Here is an 18,005-nt window from a genome sequence, read left to right as displayed (position 1 = left end):
GTGTTGTTTTAGTATAATTGAGAAACTATTATAGGTTTTATTGATATTTTGAATATTTTTATTTATTTATATATTTCAGTTAAAGTTTTAGTAATTTTATGAGTTTTTGTCATTATTCATTTTTTAAACTTATTGTAGTTTTTATTATTTTATACAATTAATTATTAATAATTAATTACATTATTATTTCATTTTTTTATTAAACTTTACCTTAGGCCCAAGTACCAGAGAGATAGATGAGGAAAATTTGTAATACTCTGTAAATCCTTATTTTATTTTATTTTATTTATTTTTTAGTTCATAAACCCCTGTTTTTATAGACAAGGCTCAAGACAACAGTCTCAACTGAAAATATCTTGCTCTGACATATCTTAAAATATGTCAGTGCCATTGCTGTCTCAAGATGCACACATGTAACATTTGTTTTTCTGTAGTATTTTTTTTTTTTTTTTATCAGAACTAAGTTAAGCCCCGTCTGTGAAACTGGGCCCAAGTTAATGAAAATAACAACAAAGCTCTGATGCTGAATTTACTTATTTAACACTTGTATTCAGCAAGGATGCATTAAATTGATTAAAACGGGTAGTAAAGACATTTATAATGTTTTTAATCTTATTAGAGATAAGCAGATGGGTTAAAATGAAAGCTCCACAGTCAAAATGCTTTACTGAGCATTAGCGGATGCGCAGAACGTGTATAAATCATAAAGAAATGGACAGAATAACATCCTTTGTTTTGATCAAGTACAAGACGACGTGCTGTACTTACCACTTAGTTAGGGATGCCCCCTTGTGGCCTTCCTGGAAATATAGATGATGATAATAATACATATGAAATATAATGTCGTTCCAACGCATATGACTTTTTTTCTTTGATGGAAAACAAAAGGATAACTATAAGGATGTTCACGCTGCTTTAATTAAAGTGAATGTAGATGAAGGCAGCCTACCTCCAAATATATATAAAAAAACACACAATAAAAATAGATTTATGAAGTGTTTTTTTGTGCCCTTAAATCGATGTATATTAATATGATCACTATTAGTTTTCACAGAACAGACAAAATGACACTTTCACGTTCAACTGTATTATCAAACATTTTTTGTCACCTTTGGGAGATTGTGAACCCTTTAAAAAAAAAAAACATATGACATAATAAAATGAAAAAATCAAAACGCCTCACAATTTTGCAAGGCCTTACAATTTTTTCACTTTGCATATTACATTTCAAAATTAATTTTGCTTCCCATAATACTTCCATACAACCGAGTCCGGGGCAGAAAAGGCAAAGTGATGATTTTACTGCGATACAGCAAAACAAGGACAGAAGTGAGTTAAGGCTTCAGTATGCATCTACACAGAGATCCGAGATACATACACTCTTCCTCAAAAAGAAAAACAAATGCATTTAAAATAATTTTTCACCCAAAAATTAAAAAAACACCCTAATGTTGTTTCAAACCCATATATCTAGATCTTCAAATTAGTGTTTAAACGATTAATCACATCCAAAATAAGTTTTTTTTTTTACATACTATATGTACGTGTATTGTTTAATATGCCTATATAGTATATATTTAGAAAATATTTACATGTATATACATTTAAATTATTATATTTTATGTTATATATAAATATAATATATAAACATAGCATATTTTTCTTAAATATATACATGCACGTGTTTGAATTTATACATAATGAATATACACAGTATACACACATATATTATGTAAACAAAAACTTTTATTTTGGATGCAATTAATCGCGATTAATCATTTGACAGCACTACACTACAAATTAAATTCAAAAGCCGCAAGTCTTCATGTTACGTCTTTGCATACAATTAAAGTTAAAGCTCCAAAAAATGCATCATAAAATGCGCTACATTTCAACTCAATGGTTTTCTGGAAGAAACAGACCAAAATGTAATTTATTTACTGCTCTCAAACCTCACTCAGATTTCACGCTGTGAGAGGTAAAGTTTTTGGCCAATAGAGGTTTCAATTTTGCTCTGTTCCTCACACAAAGCTTTCATATTATTTCACAAGACCAGGAATTATAGTGCACTACGAAAGTTGTATGCATTACAAATTTTGCTTTAAAACTTCTGTTTCTGCCACATGATTAAAAAAGAAAAAAAAAAGGTAATTGTGAATTTATCAAACAATTGTGATTTTTCCTCACAATTCAAAGTTCATATATCACAATTCTGACTTTTTACCTCAGAATTACAAGGTATAAACTTAGAACTTTAAGATATAAACTCAAAACTGCAAGATATAAACTCGCATTTGAGAAGTAAAGTGAGATGTAAATTGCAACAAAGAAAAAAAATCAGAATTATGAGATAAAATGTCGCAATTCCCTTTTTTTAATTACGAGATGTAAACCAGAAATTGCTAGAAAGTTTATATCTTGTTTATATCTCAGAAGTGTGAGAAAAAATTTCTGAATTTGAAAATAAAAAGATGCAATTACCTTATTTTGAATTTTTTTTACTCTTGTGGCCAAAACGTTCTCCCATAAATAACAGCATGCAGGTTTGAGTCGACGCGAGGGTGACTAAATAACAACAATCTTAATTTTCGGATGAATTCTCCTTTTAAGTAAGAAAAGTTAAGCTGGGCTCTCTACAAATCAAAACAACTTCATAAAATTATTCAGAATATATAATGAATCATTCTTCCCATTTAAAGTACTCCCTGCACAAACTCACAAACAAACCGCACACACCAACAGACATTCTACAATTCACATCATGTACTGAAAACACAGACAAAATGTCTGAAATAACACTTTGTATACAGCCAAAAACTAACTTATAGAAACGGAGAAGACGCTTTGGTCAACTTGAAGTTCAGTGTTTTTCAGGATGGAGTGACACACACACACACACACACACACACACACACACACACACACAAACAAAAACCAGCACTAAGAATGGTTTCACCCATTTGAATACTCGCTCACAATTTTGACAGGTTTGTCCTCACAACAGTTTATAAAGATAAACCGTCACCTCTTTATACAGATTAATGACGTCATAAACATCTTACGTAGAAAAAAAAAAACAGAGGTAACACCTCAACAAAGTTCAGGTAGTACTGCGTCTAGATCAGCTAGGATGCGTCCACCTCTTCAGCGCGATTCCTTCAATTTACCCAAAAGCCGCCAACCGTCCGGACCAAAGGAAGGAAACAGTCTGAGTCTGTGACTCTCTCCGGTGAGGGTCAGGTGCCAGTTACAGGAGCAGCGGTTTGGTGGATCTCTGGAGGTTTGCTTCAGCTGCAGCGCTTTCTCGAGCTCACTCCATTTTAGACATCTCATACTTGGTGGTCATGATCTCCTGTGTGAGAAACAGGCCTTGATTAACTCACTTATTCATGATGGATGATGGAAATGTTCCACAAACACATATAAGTGAATTTAACAAAGGAAACTAGACCATGTTATTTTAGTGTCACGAGATACTAAATATCACTAGATACTTCACTGATGAATTTATTAATATTTTTTTATGTTCATTTCCATGTTAAAGTTTTACTTATGTTGCTGCTTTGTCATTTTTTTTTTTTTTTGGTATTTCTATAGAGTTTTAGTTAAAGGGTTAGTTCACCCAAAAACAAAAAATTGAGAATTTTCATTGTTGGGGGATTAAACTAAATTCAACTAAATGAAAAACGTTTCATTGGTAAAACTAGCGGAGATAAAATACGTTTTATTATGTATTTTAGGTTAACAATTATTTTATTTAAAGTAATGAAACTGTATCCCCAACGTATCCCACCAATCACACAATAACAACATAAAAAAAAAAAAAAAAAAATAAAAAAAAAAAAAAAAATTAAAATCACAGCAGAAACAAAATTAAGATAGAAATAAAGTTTTGCATACCTCATCTGAGTCGAGAAGAACAGGAAGAGCTCTGAAAATAAAAGTGAATAATTGTGTGAATAATTACAAACTTACAAGGGAAGCTTTTTCTTGCTAACAGCAAACAGAAAACAACCTACACATCAGACAGAGAGGTAGGAATATTCTCCTCCACCCACTTCAAATCTTCATCCTGAAACAATCAAATATTTCATTTTATTACTTAACATTTATTCCATTTAGTGATATTTACGATTTTATTTATTGAGGATTCTCTGCCAAATAAAAGGTAAAAAAAAATAACTTATTTGAAATATAAATCTTTTAATCAATTCAATGTAATCTTGCAGTATAAAATGATTTCTTAAAAAACATTAAAATAATACAAATGAACTCTGACCGGATTGGCTGCTGCATCAAGATTCAAGATTTTTTATTTGTCACATACACAATTATATAGAGCATATATAACCAGCAGTGACAAATGAACTCTGACCGGATTGGCTGCTGCAGGCTTCACTGTTCCAATAATACAAATGAACTCTGACCGGATTGGCTGCTGCAGGCTTCACTGTTCCATTGGTTTCTGTCTTAGCTGCCCTCAACTTTATCCCATCAGCTGAGGATGAACATGTGCATATTAATTAACCCACAATTTTCATGTAACAAAGTTTCCATACAGTACAATAACACAGTGAAAACCTCAAGACATACAGACACAAAAAAAAAAAAATTGTGACTGACTGATGTAGAGCGCGAAGTGGAAAACCCAGAAGGAATCGCGGAATCCAGTCATAAAATCCGAGTTCACAGTTTAATGCGGAATGTCACGGAATTTGTCAAATTTTGAATGAATTAATCAAAAGTTGGTCATTACACTTAAATTATGATATGGACTAGTATCTGTAAATATTAAGCCGCAAAAGTCGATTTAAATATGAATCCTGCTTGTTCTGCGTGTCTCTGTTAATGAATGGTGCAGAAGCGCGGTTTCATACTGAAGCGTGCGTGACCCTCGCAGTGATTTCAGTCTCTGCTGTCTCACTAAATGAGGACGTAAACACATGAAGAACATCTCCAGAACTGCTCTGAGAGTCACTTCATGAGCATTTGACCGTTTGATTTGAGTAAAACTAGCGTCATATCACATACACAGAACTGTAAAGGTATTCACGGCAACCCGTCAAAATAAAAGTCCAGTTTGATTTGAAGACATTGTGCCTATTACTATTTTTCAGTACATAGCCTACTACTACTACTGAAATGAAACAAACATTAATTTTAAAGGAATAATCACACAACATTTCTTCCATGTTTTAATTTTAATAGTAATCCCCTTTGTTTGCCAAAAAATAAAGATGGCTTAATTTTCAATAATTAAAAGATAAATGAAATAAACGTTTAAAGCCTTCGTTTGATAACAAGAAAAATAATTTGAGGGGAAAAAAATCATAAGGCTACTTCAAGAAAGAAATGAATAAATTAAGTTTTTTTTTATGTATTCAAATAATTAGACATGCTAAAACACAGAATTTGGTAACAACAGAAAATATGGTGAGAAAAAAAATAAAACATTTCATAGGTCCCTAAACATGTAATTTATTAAAAATTATAATAAAAAAATTGAAAATGTACAAACAATAAAAAAAATAATAAAAAATTTTAATTAATTAGACATGCTTTTTGATTAATACAATTTAAATTTAACTATTAAAAAGGAGAAAAAAAAAAAACAAAAAAAAAAAAAATGAAAAAAAAAAAAAAAAAATAAAAACTGAAAAAAAATAAAAAATAAAACTGATTTCATAAGGCCCTACCGATGTTTGCAGACACCATGAACTCTTCAATCTCCTCATCGTCTGAGTCATCAATAAGCGGTGTGAACGCATACCTACAACACACAGAGCACATGCATGCGGTCAGGACGCTGCTTTAGAAGATAGAGAGCAAGACAGCTGACTAGGATTTGGAAGAAACATGATATCTTCAGGATGCTTGCCTTTGATTGTTGGCAGACGGCCTCCACAGAAACATGATGACCAGCAGTATGATAGAGAAGAGGAACCTCCAGAAGGCATCATCCACCCACAGCTCCATCCAGTCCTGCTCAGAAACACACAGGAACCAGTTTTAAATCATTTGGTTCTGCTCCAATCAGAGCAGAGCTGTAATCTCAGAGAGTTCAGATACTCACCGCCTGACAGGCTGCCAATCGGAACTTCTTCGTTGTCCAAACCATGAAAATAATGGAGGCTGAAACACGGCAGATATCAGTCACCTTTGACTGGGTTTAACTATTGCACTGTATTCAGCGACATTTCATGCTTTTACTCACCGAGAACAGCAAAGATGAGCGTGTTGGTGAAGTGTCTGTACAAAGACAACTTCACTGGGTTTCTTCTGAGTTTCAGAGTCTTAATGGTTTGTGCCAGACTGACAAATATGTGCGATATAGTCAAGGAATTGAGTCTAGGAATAGACTAGGAATATAACAAGTTAACATAACCTAATAATTCTTATGTAGCATGCTGTCAATTACCACAGACAAAATAATAACATGAAACCTACATTCACTAGAATAGACTTGTGATAAGCAGACAGAACTACAGAATAATGTTGAGAATATGCAACTACCACACAGTTTCGACTGTTATACTTATTATAATATGATATGCATATTATTTATAACATAGTTAAATATTATATATAATATTAAAATATTATTTTTGGCCGTGGACTTAATTTATTTTAATAAAAAAACATTAAAAAAAATAGTATTCCCACCAAAACATCAATAAAATTATAAAAAACACATTACAAATAGAAAAAATCCAAATTTTTTCTGTTTGAATATATTTTAAAAAGGAAATGTATTCCTGTGATACAAAGCTGAATTTTCAGCATCATTACTCCAGTCTTCAGTGTCACATGATCCTTCAGAAATCATTCTAATATGAGGATTTGCTGCTCAAGAAACATTTCTGATTATTATCAGTGTTAAAAACAATTGTGCCACTTCATAATTTTATGAAAACTGTGGTTTTAATCAGGTTTAATTTTATTTGAAATATAAATTTTAAATATCTTTACTGTCAATTTTGATAAATGTAATGCATTCCTGTTGAATAAAAATTTAAAAAATATATCTTAATTTAATAGCATATTTGCAGTGCTAAAATGCACCATCTTCCACTGGATATTTACAGTAAACACATACTGAAATGTCTATGGTAATCAACAGCATCGCACATAGGCACAGATATAATGCCGAAAATTATCAATATATACAATAATGCATAGAAGGAAAGTCTTCGGGTCTAAAAGGCAAATAAGAAAATAAAACAAGACCTCCATAAATAAGGCATCATGCAGGAATAAAATACTGCCCAATAGACAGACTATGCAGGGGCAAAGACACACACACAGCGTCCCAAAAGGATATCCACCAACACAGAGAGGAGTCAAGCAGAGCCAGGGGAATGTTGGCTAGCAGGGTCAGGTCAGAGTCTTTAGCCTGAGAGAGATGCACAGAGGTGGGAAAAATAAGGAATAGGGAACAATAGGAACAGGTCCTTCACCACTACAAAAACTGAAAAACAGATGACAATGAAACTAAAAATTACACTTAAAGGAATAAGCACCATTTAAATGTTTTTCAACTGCATGGTTATAGTCTGCAAGAAATAATTCACATTTGTAAATGACAGAATTAGTTAAAACAGTTCACCCAAAAATGAAAATTCTGGCAAGAATGAATAATGCTGGCAACCAAACCATTTTTCCCACCAACTACTACAAAAAAAAAACAAAATAAAACAAAAAACAACTGTTTGGTTACCAACATTCTTTAAAATATCTTCTGTGTTCAACAGAACGTTGAGATGAGGGTGACTAAATGATGACTGAATTATAACTTTAAAATCTAGTTGGTTTGGTATAATTCAGCTAATTAAATGAAGTCTTCATAATGGAACAGGCTTGATAGGCCCGTCGGAAGGATATGAACCAGAGAGCAGAAGAATCAAACACAGCTAGTATAACGCATGTGACGAGGGCTGGTCCATTATCTCGACCCTTACAGATCAACACCAATCACACTCATTATTCACAACAAATAAAGTCTATAATTGACAGTTATTTGACAAAATGGCTGTTTATATTATGCAACTGCATAACAAAATAGTTTAAAAAGAACCAGGATGTCAGCTTTACCCCAGTGATCCTCAGAATGCCCTCAATTGCAGCAAATGCGAAGTAAAGCACACCCAGACCCACCACTCTGTGCATGACGGTGCCCAAGCGCGGCCTGAGAAAACACAAAAACATCAGTCTCTAAAACCACCCAAATGTACACTTCATCCAAACATGATAATTCATAACAATGTAAAAAACCACATCCCCCACTCACACCAAAACATTCAAAATAAAAAATATTTAATACATAATACATTATAATTTCTTTGATTGCAAATGGTGCTTGATCTGTATATATTTCTCTCCTGATTCAGATGTGATTACTTTTTTACTGGAGTAGTCAATATTATGGATTTGTATTTCAGATGGAAGCAAAAACGTCTTGATGGATTTGTTTCTTACAAACACACAGCTTTTCACTTCACAAGACATTAATTGACTGACTGGAGAGCTGTGGATTACTTGTGGATTATTGTGATGTTTTTATCAGCTGTTTGGACTCCCCATTCACTACAGAGCATCCATTGCTGAGAAATTGATGCAATGCTACATTTCTTCAAATCAGATGAAGAAACAAATCCATCTATATCTTGGATGGCCTGAGTACATTATCAACAAATTTTCTCTTTTTTGGGGGGTGAACTATTCCTTTAATGATCCTGAAATCTGCCGATCAATGCTTTCATTACTCACTTGACAATGCCGTAGCCCAGACTCGCCAGAGTCCTCTTCAGAGCAGAGATGAGCTCGGCAAAGATCAGCAGACCCTGAGCTGGAGAGAAGACAAAGAGATTCAACAATAAAAAAAAATTAAACCTATAAACATAAAAAAACATAATTTAAGACACATACACACTAAACGCCAGTATGATGCCTGATGCAGACTAATTAAAATGTCTGAATGTCACCGCATTAGACAACAAAATACCGATCCAGGTGTCATTCATTTTAAAGAAAGGTTACAAATTAAATGATAAAATAAAACATCTATCTAGTGCTAAAAATTAAGACAAAGTTATTGCGACACTTTGTGTTTTAAACTGAAAACTCAAAATATTGTCCATGCACTAAAATTACAAAAAGATTCTAGATTACACTGTTTTATCTTATGCAATGACATTCAGACGGTTTTTACACGTGACACAAAAGTCCAAAAAATATTTTCCACATCATATGAATCTAACAGTTGAAACTGAGAAATAAAGAGTGTATTTTGACTAACATGCAGAGCCCACGTTGTTAGTGTTCTGATATTCAGCACAGAAAACGGCCTTCTCTATCATGCCCAAGAATATGACTCCTGCAATCCAGAACTGGATCCTCAGCAGGTCTTTCCAGTAGCAGGACGCCCAGACGAACCACAGCAGAGCGTACAGGATGTACACCACACACATCACCATGTAGAACTGAAGAAAAGAGAGGCAGAAACACATACGAAATCATGCAAAGATATTATCATAGAATTTTGTCCATCAGGAATTGATTGGATTGTTATCGCTTGTTAATTTATTATTGAATATAATACATGTAATAAATATATAATACATTTATAAATGCAATATTCAATTAAAAACAATACTTGTTCATTCTGATTTCATTGTGATATAATTTCTTTTAACCATTTGAATTTTTTATTTAATTATCTTTGATTTTCTCTAAACTCTTCCACAAACCCCTAGCACTCCGTTATAAACACTGATAAAAGCCGATGAGCATCTAAACAACTTACGATCATGAGAGGCCATTCGGTGACGGAGAGATAGCCGTGAGCTCCCTTCATCACAACACTGACTGAAACACAATTCAGATAAGATAGCATGAGCACAGCTACATATTCAGACATCTACGATAAGAGCAGATAAGGTAATTAGGCTTACAGGTTAAATTCCAGTTGGCATCCTGTTTGCTTGAATTGATCTGCACTACCAGCAGGTATGGCCCGTCCTTCCAGGTCGTAAAAATCACATGTTCCTTTACCAACAAAGAAATTATGTGCATTACTCAACAAACTCTCAATTTATTGCTGTCGCCAAATACCCCATAGATTCTATCTCAGAATGTCTTACCTTTGTTCTGTATGAACCAGCCTCAGCAACAGAAGCACTTGTGAAACTCTCATCCTTTTTTTTTTTAAAGCCAAAGAAAAATATATTGGTCTTTTTGAGTTTTTTGAAAACAAGCAGCTTTTGAAACGGGAACATTAGTCAACAGTTTTACCTGTAACTCGCCTTCCAACTGAGCCGGGCTCACGGGTTTTGGTTCTGCTTTTGATTTCTGCAGATAAACGTGTAACAGACAACAATGAACCTCTTAAGATGCAATTATGAAATCTAGATTAACATCAGTCAATTGTCAGGAAGTTGAGAAAGAGGCTGAAAACATCACATCACATTTTTGTGATCTATAATTGTAAGCATGCATCAGGTTAGTATTTGTTGAATTATGTTTCATTGATGATTTTAATCATTTTAAGAAATATCACTGTGTCTGTGCACACAGCTGTTGCCGACATTGATAATTCTAACAATAAATCAGCATATTAGAACATTTCTTAAGGATCATGTGTAGGAAAATTTTTACTGGAAGTAAGGGATCATGGTGCTTGCCATCACAGAAATTTTTACTGGAGTAAAATAGACTGATGGGGGAAATGGTTAGAGAGTTCATCGAAGGTTGTGCATCGACCGAAATAAATTATATTTTAATACCACGGACTTATGACCTTAAAATACAAACTGCTCGCCCGGGCGCGCAGATAAATGGCTGCCCATTCCGGGTTATTTTGGTTCACCGTGTGGGGTGATCATGCTCTGTGTGTGTGCACTGCGGATGGGGGCGGTAAATAAGCATTTCTGCAACGATGTCACTGTTTTTTTTATATTAAAATACCGGTATTTTATTATTTTAATAACATCAAATTACTTTTTTTCTGTATGCAGCCTCTGCAAGCCTGATAAGAATAAGAGGACTTATTTTAAAAACATTACAAGACTTACTGATCCTAAACTTTTGAACGGTAGTGTATATATATATACACACACATACATACACACACAAACATATAAAACACATAGAAATAACAAAAGCACATAACAAAATGACTCAAATTAAAATTAAAAAACTGAAAGGCATCAAATTTAAATCTTATTCAAAATATGAGTAAATATGGTAGAATATAATAGAATATGAATAATGCTAAAAACACTGACCGTGGCTTATTTTTCTGAATAAAGGTGACCGAAATAGGTCAAGCTGAAAATAGGGCATATATTACTGAGTGAAATCAAGCAGTGTGAACGTACATTGAGCATGGGGAACATGTGCATGTCACTGCGGCAGGATAACTCCCTGTATGTGTGCTGAACATACTCTCCAGGTCCGAGAGGGTTCGGGTCCAGCTTCGTTCCTCGAATCAGTGGCGTCTTTTCATACATCTCCTGAGCGAGCAAATAAACAAGTGATAAACAAACAAAGAGTATCACATATGCGTTAAGGATTTCAGAAGCAAACAGCTGCCACTCACTTCAATATTGCTGTACTCATTGTGACAGGGGTAGTATTTCAGAAACCACTTAATGGAGAACCTCACTTCCTCCGGACAACCAAATGATGCCACTGCAAGGAGAAAGAGATCCTTATTTCACTATGCAATCAATACAGGACATGTGTTTATTAAAGAAGTAAGTAGTTTAACCAAAAATGAAAATCTGCTGAAAATGTACTCATCCTCAGGTCATCCAAGATGTCAGGTTTGGAGAAATGTAGCATTGCATTACTTGCTCACCAATGGATGCTCTGCAGTGAATGGGTGCCGTCAGAATGAGAGTCCAAACAGCTGATAAAAACATCACAATAATCCACATGACTGCAATTTTTTTGTCTGTTGCTTCCTTTTACGGACTCATATTTTGGCCAGAAGAAATGGTTTGAAGTTAAAACGTCTTGATGGTCTGGAGTGGATTAGAGGCTGACATTTTTTTGGGAATCCCGCGGGAAACAAAATCACTATTAATCACGGGATTGGGACGGGACAGGAAAAAATGTCAGCGTGAGCGGGCGGGACCGGGAATCGTAATAACACTTTGATCCCCAACTTTATACACAAATATAGCCTACTTTTTAAATAAATAAACTATAAACTGTAGGCCTATATTTTAATTTTGGACTCAATTCTAATTGCCCTGTCTCTCGATGCTCTCCTCCTGTTTGCTCTGGTGTGGCTGGTTAAGTGAATGACGTACGCGTGACGGTCAGATTGTTAACGGCTGGTCTATGTGGTAATAAAGTAGCCCACATCGGGCAGGACATCCAAAAGCCCAGCTATCATTCATAGACCTCAAATATAGCTTTTCATCTAAAAGATGCATGTAGTAACAACTTTACATGGCCGCTCAATCTAATGTTAACCTACAGAAATGTGCGCTATTGAAGTGTGTGTGGAAACTGAACAGCAGCGTGCTCACAGTGGGACAGATGGAGGCACCGGTGATCTCACTTGCTCTTAAAATACTACCTAATTTTTGGTCATACAGATAAAAGTAATAAATCTTTCGAATCCGTAAAAAATCTTTCGAATTTGCACTCAGAATAACAACGAGACGTTGCGCTTCTGTAAAATAATTAAAGCAAACAAGATGCGCTTTCTGCCGAGAATTTAAGTGAGAAACTTCGAAACTCTGTGTATGAAAAATAAATCTATAGAGAGTGAAATGTCTACTTTTAAATGAAAAAAAAAAAAATTAAAATTAAAAAAAAATAAGCATCAATAATAAACAAAAAAGAATAAAATGTGTGCAAAACACAAAATGCACATTTTAAAATATCTCTCAGAACAACAAAAAAAAAAAAAAAAATATGTTGTATTTTTATTCAGCTAAAGTTGGCATGCTGTGATCTGTACTGTATTTTTTTTTTACTGTAACTGACAGATTCCAGCCTAAAAAAAATTGGATTATTCTGATGTTTTTATCAGCTGTTTGGACTCTCATTCTGACGGCACCCATTCACTGCAGAGGATCCACTGGTGAGCAAGTGATGCAATGCTACATTTCTCCAAATCAGACGAAGAAACAAATTCATCTACATCTTGGATGGCCTGAAGATGAGTAACTGTTCAGAATTTTTTCATTTTTTAATGATCTATTCCTTTAAGCTTTATCTTCAGTCTACACAGAAACAACAACATTAGACACCTCTTAGTTGAATATCAGTGTTGTTATACATGGCTTTTCTCAACAATAAAGGTCTTGATGTCTGGAAAAGAGAAGAAAACACAATGTTAAATTCATTCTACAGTTTTTCCTGTAGAAAGTGCTCAGTAGTAAATTAAGCATGTGTGTTCTGGCATTGTCTTACAGTAGCAGCCACTAGAAACCTCGGGGGGGAAATTAGACAGGCCTTTAAATATTTGATAAGACCTTGTCACAAACTTTACACAGATCATGAACGATCAAAGGTGACAGCGTCGCAGCTCGATGCCATAAAAAAAAAAATTACACACAAATGATTCCTTTATACTGAGTAAAATCTTCATTTTGCATATTACACTGCAGCAGCAGGCTACATTTATTGCTATTAGGCTGTAAAATGACAGATAAACAGTAACAGATGTTCTTTGTTTTTTTTTACATACATTAAAAACGCATATTATATGCATGTAAAATGTCTACTTTATAGTTTCAAATAACTTTTGTGAAAATAAAATGTCGAAATATGGGATAAATATCGTTCAGCATATTAAAACAAAAGAAAAAGTGATCAAAGAGTATAGGGCTTCTATACTCTTTGAAGTGATCATACGAAATTGTAAATGATTAAAAACATGGTTTAAATGATTAACACCTTTTTGATCAAATGGGTAGAACCTGACAAAATTAAAAATAATAACAATAAAATAGACGATCTTATGTTTAGTAGAGCTGCACACGCAGCATTGAGCTAGTCCTCATGCAAACACAGCATATGGACACAGTTTAAGCGTGTTTTATCATTTGTATGACTCTGACAGCTGTCTCATAACGTGTCGTTCATATGTCATTAATTTCTAGAGACTGTCTTAATAATTGCAACGTAGAAACATCACATAATCCGTGAACTAAAGATGCCCTGTTATCGAATGCTAGCTGTTAGCGTCTGGACTCGTCGCTCGTTTTCATCCATTTATAATCATAAACATCATCCACACTCACATTAAGCACTGTAATAGTCCACAGGCCCATCTCTGGAGCGGCGCTAACTCCATTTAATGATGAAGTGATGAGGAGAAATGGAATAAAAATGAGCAAACGGCTGCTGTTCTGTATATACCGACGGCTACCGTCGGCCATGTTTACCGTTTAAAGATGCTCGCGCGCACTCACACACGCACACACACTTGTGCGCGTGACACGTCACGCCGTCAAAAAAGCGGATGGTGCGCGTACATTCGCGGTAAAGTTAGGTTTGATATTCACTAGATATTCGCATAGGCTGCTTTAGGGACCGTCTGCAAATTTACCTCTCAGTACAAAACGAAGTCCAATAAATAATCAAATTATGTCTACAAAAGCCATAGTAAATGCCTAAAATACAAAAACAAAAAAAATACATAAACAATAACTCCCCCATAGACAATATCTCCCTTACTGTATTTACAGTACATCATTATTCTTAGAAAACCATTGCTTAAATCACCAAAAAGTTTTTTTGTGTGTGTGTTCCAATGGTTGTAGTACGTTTGTAGTTACAAGACTGACTTACTACAGGTGAAAATTTGACAATATCTCCCTTACTGTACGTACAGTACATAATTATTCTTAGAAAACAATTACTGTAATTCACCATAAGGGGATTTTTATGTTCCACAAAGGTTGTAGTACATTCCTAGTGGCCAGACTGACTTACTACAGGTGAAATTTAGCCAATATCTCCCTTACTGTACGTACAGTACATCATTATTTTTAGTCAACAATTACTGTAATTGTTCCAAAGACTGTGGTACATTTTTAGTTAAGAGACTGACTTAATACAGGTAAAATATTTGCAAATATATTCCTTAGTTTGGGTACTTACAGTAGTTTTTTATGAACATAATTGTGCACTGTAATGCATATTTGAATGAAGGTATTGGAGAAATCCCAACTTTAGTAAATCACTATGAGTTATACATGCGTTACAGTTCGGAAATGTTTTATTTTAAATGTTAAAAGTCACTTTAGTTAAAATACATTGGACGTTTTAAACCCAATCGGTGGAATTGTCAGACGGTCCCTTACTTATCAAGCACAGCTCTAGCACTCAAAACTTTCTTTTTCTTTTTTCCTCAGTCACATACAAAAATTTAGTTGTAAACATAGTCAATAGCCTACCTTGTTTTAATAGGCTACCTATGTATTTAATTACCCAGATTGGAGATATATTAGTTACGTTAGTCTTTGTCATCTTTTTCATAGAAATAAATGAATGCACATGATTCTTTTGTAGCCTGTAACTCTTTCTGGTTAATAGTTAATTCAGAATATTACTAGATCAAGTTATCATTTCATAACACTTATGGCAGCACTTTAAAGCAAACTTTATTTTGTTAGCAGTATTTAATAAGATATTGTTCATAATGGCATTAATAATGGCACACTCTCAACCTCAAATTAATGCAGATATCATTGTACCTCAATCAGAAGGTACAGTAATTAAAATACTTCACACGTTTAAAAACTTCTGTAGATTTCTCTAAAGATTCTGCTTTTCAGTCAGTTTAACTTCCAAGTTAAAATGTAAAAATCACTATATATATATATATATATATATATATAAAATGCCTTGTCCTTTATATTTACAAAATTCACTAATAATACAAAAAATTATCTACTAAAAAAAAAAAAACACACAAAAAAAACAAACAAAAAACAATGTACTGTAGCTTAATTTTACAACTCCTGAAGACAATCACATCATATATTTAATCACTTCAGAAAAAACAGGACTTGTTTTCTAACGTGTAGCATCACAGTTTTGCGGTCTGTATTTCAACATGCATTCATTAAGACAAAAACAACACCAGGGTAAATCACTCAGACGGGGCCCACCAGGTGGGTTTAGGGTCCATCATGTTTCTGTGCAACTGTGAAATGCTGTATGAGGGCAAACAGACAAGTTTTTTTTACATTTTGCAAGAGATGAAATCAAAACATTTGCTGCCATAGAAATTCGCATACACTACTATTCAAATGTTTGGAGTTGGTAAGAGTTTTGAATTATTTTGAAATATGTCTCTTCTGCTCACCAAGGCTGCATTTATTTGACCAAAATACAGTTAAAACAGTAATATTGTAAAATGTTAATGCATGATATTAAATAAATATATTTTTTGCTCAACAATGCATCCTCTGCAGTGAATGGGTGCTGTCAGAATTACAGTCCAAATATCACAATAATCCACAAGTAATGTATTTCATAAACGGCATGACTTGTCATAAACAAATCCATAAAGACATTTTTAACTTCCAATCATTGCTTCTGGCTAAAATACGAATCCATAATCCTTCTCCAGTAAAAAAAGATGTCTTGTCTGAATCAGGAGAGAAATACGCACAGATCGAGCACTGTTTACAAGCTAAAAAAAAAGCCCAAATCTGATCTAAACAAATACGCCTTAATGATGGATTTGTTTTTTACAAACATGCAGCTTTTCGTTTCTTAAGATGTTTATGATGGACTGGAGTGGATTATTGTGATGTTTTTATCAGCTGTTTGGACTCTCATTCTGACAGCACCCATTCACTGCAGAGGAGCCATTGGTGAGCAAGTGATGCAATGCTGAATTTCTCCAAATCTGTTCTGATGAAGAACAAAACTCATCTACATCTCGAATGGCATGAGGGTGGGTACACTTTCATTTTTATTGGGTGAACTGTTCCTTTAACTCAACCAATGGTGTGAGTTTGGCACTGTTGTCAACAATGGCAGATGGGTGTTCAAAAAACCTGAAATTATTATAAAACGGATAGTTCCGGTCCTTGATTCTGATTGGTTGAACCAAGTTTGAAGCTGTGTGTTGCTCGGCAACCACTTTGTTGGAACCACAATAGTTTCTGAGGAACTACAGTACAGACCAAAAGTTTGGAAACATTACTATTTTTAATTTTTTTGAAAGAAGTTTCTTCTGCTCATCAAGCCTGCATTTATTTGATCAAAAATACAGAAAAAAAAATAATTGTTTTTAAATTTATTATACTTTAAATTATCATTTATTTCTGTGATGCAAAGCTGAATTTTTAGGATCATTATCACATGATGACCTTTAGAAATCATTCTAATATGATGATTCATTATCAAAGTTGGAAACAGTTCTGCTGCTTAACTATTTTTTCAGAACATGTGATACTTTTTTAGGATACTTTGATGAATAAAAAGTAAAAAAAAAAAGAAGCGAATGTTTTTTAAAATATAAATATTTTGCAATAAAAAGCAATATACACTACTGGTCAGTAAATTGGGGGTCAGTAATTATTGTTTTTTTTTTCTTTCTTTTTTTAAATAAAATCAATACTTTTATTCAGCAAGGATGTGTTTAATTGATAAAAAAGTGATAATAAAGAAAATTATATTATTAGAATATATATTATTAGAATTTTTTTTTTATTTTGAATAAATGCAGTTCTTTTTAAAATTACCTTTTATTCATCAAATAATTAGACAGCAGAACTGTTTCCAACACTCATAATAAATCAGAATATTAGAATGATTTCTAAATGATCATTTGATAGACTTGATGTTACATGTGACACTGAAGGCTGGAGTAATGATGCTGAAAATTCAGCTTTGCGTCACAGGAATAAATTATTTTTTTTAAGTATAATCAAATAGAAAACTATTATTTTAAGTTGTAATAATATTTCACAATATTACTGTTTTTTCTGTATTTTTGATCAAATAAATGCAGGCTTGATGAGCAG

At 33.5% G+C, this 18,005-nt stretch overlaps 1 protein-coding gene across 1 annotated transcript; it reads right to left on the bottom strand.

Moving 5' to 3' along the window:
* Nucleotides 1-3,063: 3,063 nt before the first annotated feature.
* Nucleotides 3,064-14,480, bottom strand: LOC109087231 (transmembrane protein 87A-like). The gene is made up of 20 exons (XM_042737549.1): nucleotides 14,262-14,480; nucleotides 13,266-13,326; nucleotides 11,597-11,688; nucleotides 11,376-11,510; nucleotides 10,291-10,347; nucleotides 10,140-10,193; nucleotides 9,951-10,044; nucleotides 9,803-9,864; nucleotides 9,296-9,479; nucleotides 8,767-8,845; nucleotides 8,092-8,185; nucleotides 7,322-7,393; nucleotides 6,215-6,323; nucleotides 6,074-6,132; nucleotides 5,879-5,982; nucleotides 5,697-5,770; nucleotides 4,428-4,498; nucleotides 4,020-4,072; nucleotides 3,901-3,931; nucleotides 3,064-3,352 (listed from the first exon to the last, which is right to left on the bottom strand). The coding sequence occupies exons 1-20, from the start codon at nucleotides 14,397-14,399 to the stop codon at nucleotides 3,311-3,313; spliced, it is 1,665 nt and encodes a 554-aa protein (XP_042593483.1). The 5' UTR covers nucleotides 14,400-14,480; the 3' UTR covers nucleotides 3,064-3,310.
* Between the last annotated feature and the right edge of the window lie 3,525 nt (nucleotides 14,481-18,005).

The sequence above is a fragment of the Cyprinus carpio genome, chromosome B13, assembly GCF_018340385.1.
Source record: "Cyprinus carpio isolate SPL01 chromosome B13, ASM1834038v1, whole genome shotgun sequence".
NCBI lineage: Eukaryota > Metazoa > Chordata > Actinopteri > Cypriniformes > Cyprinidae > Cyprinus > Cyprinus carpio.
Note: the sequence above shows the minus strand (reverse complement) of the source record. Positions and strands in the feature narration are given on the sequence as shown.

Coding starts and splice junctions, on each gene's coding strand:
- LOC109087231 (XM_042737549.1), bottom strand. CDS start 14,399: ATGGCCGACGGTAGCCGTCGGTATATACAGAACAGCAGCCGTTTGCTC. Junction 11,689..13,265: donor CACTGATATTCAACTAAGAG/GTGTCTAATGTT, acceptor TTCTCCTTGCAG/TGGCATCATTTGGTTGTCCG. Junction 6,324..7,321: donor ACTCCTCTCTGTGTTGGTGG/ATATCCTTTTGG, acceptor ACTATATCGCAC/ATATTTGTCAGTCTGGCACA.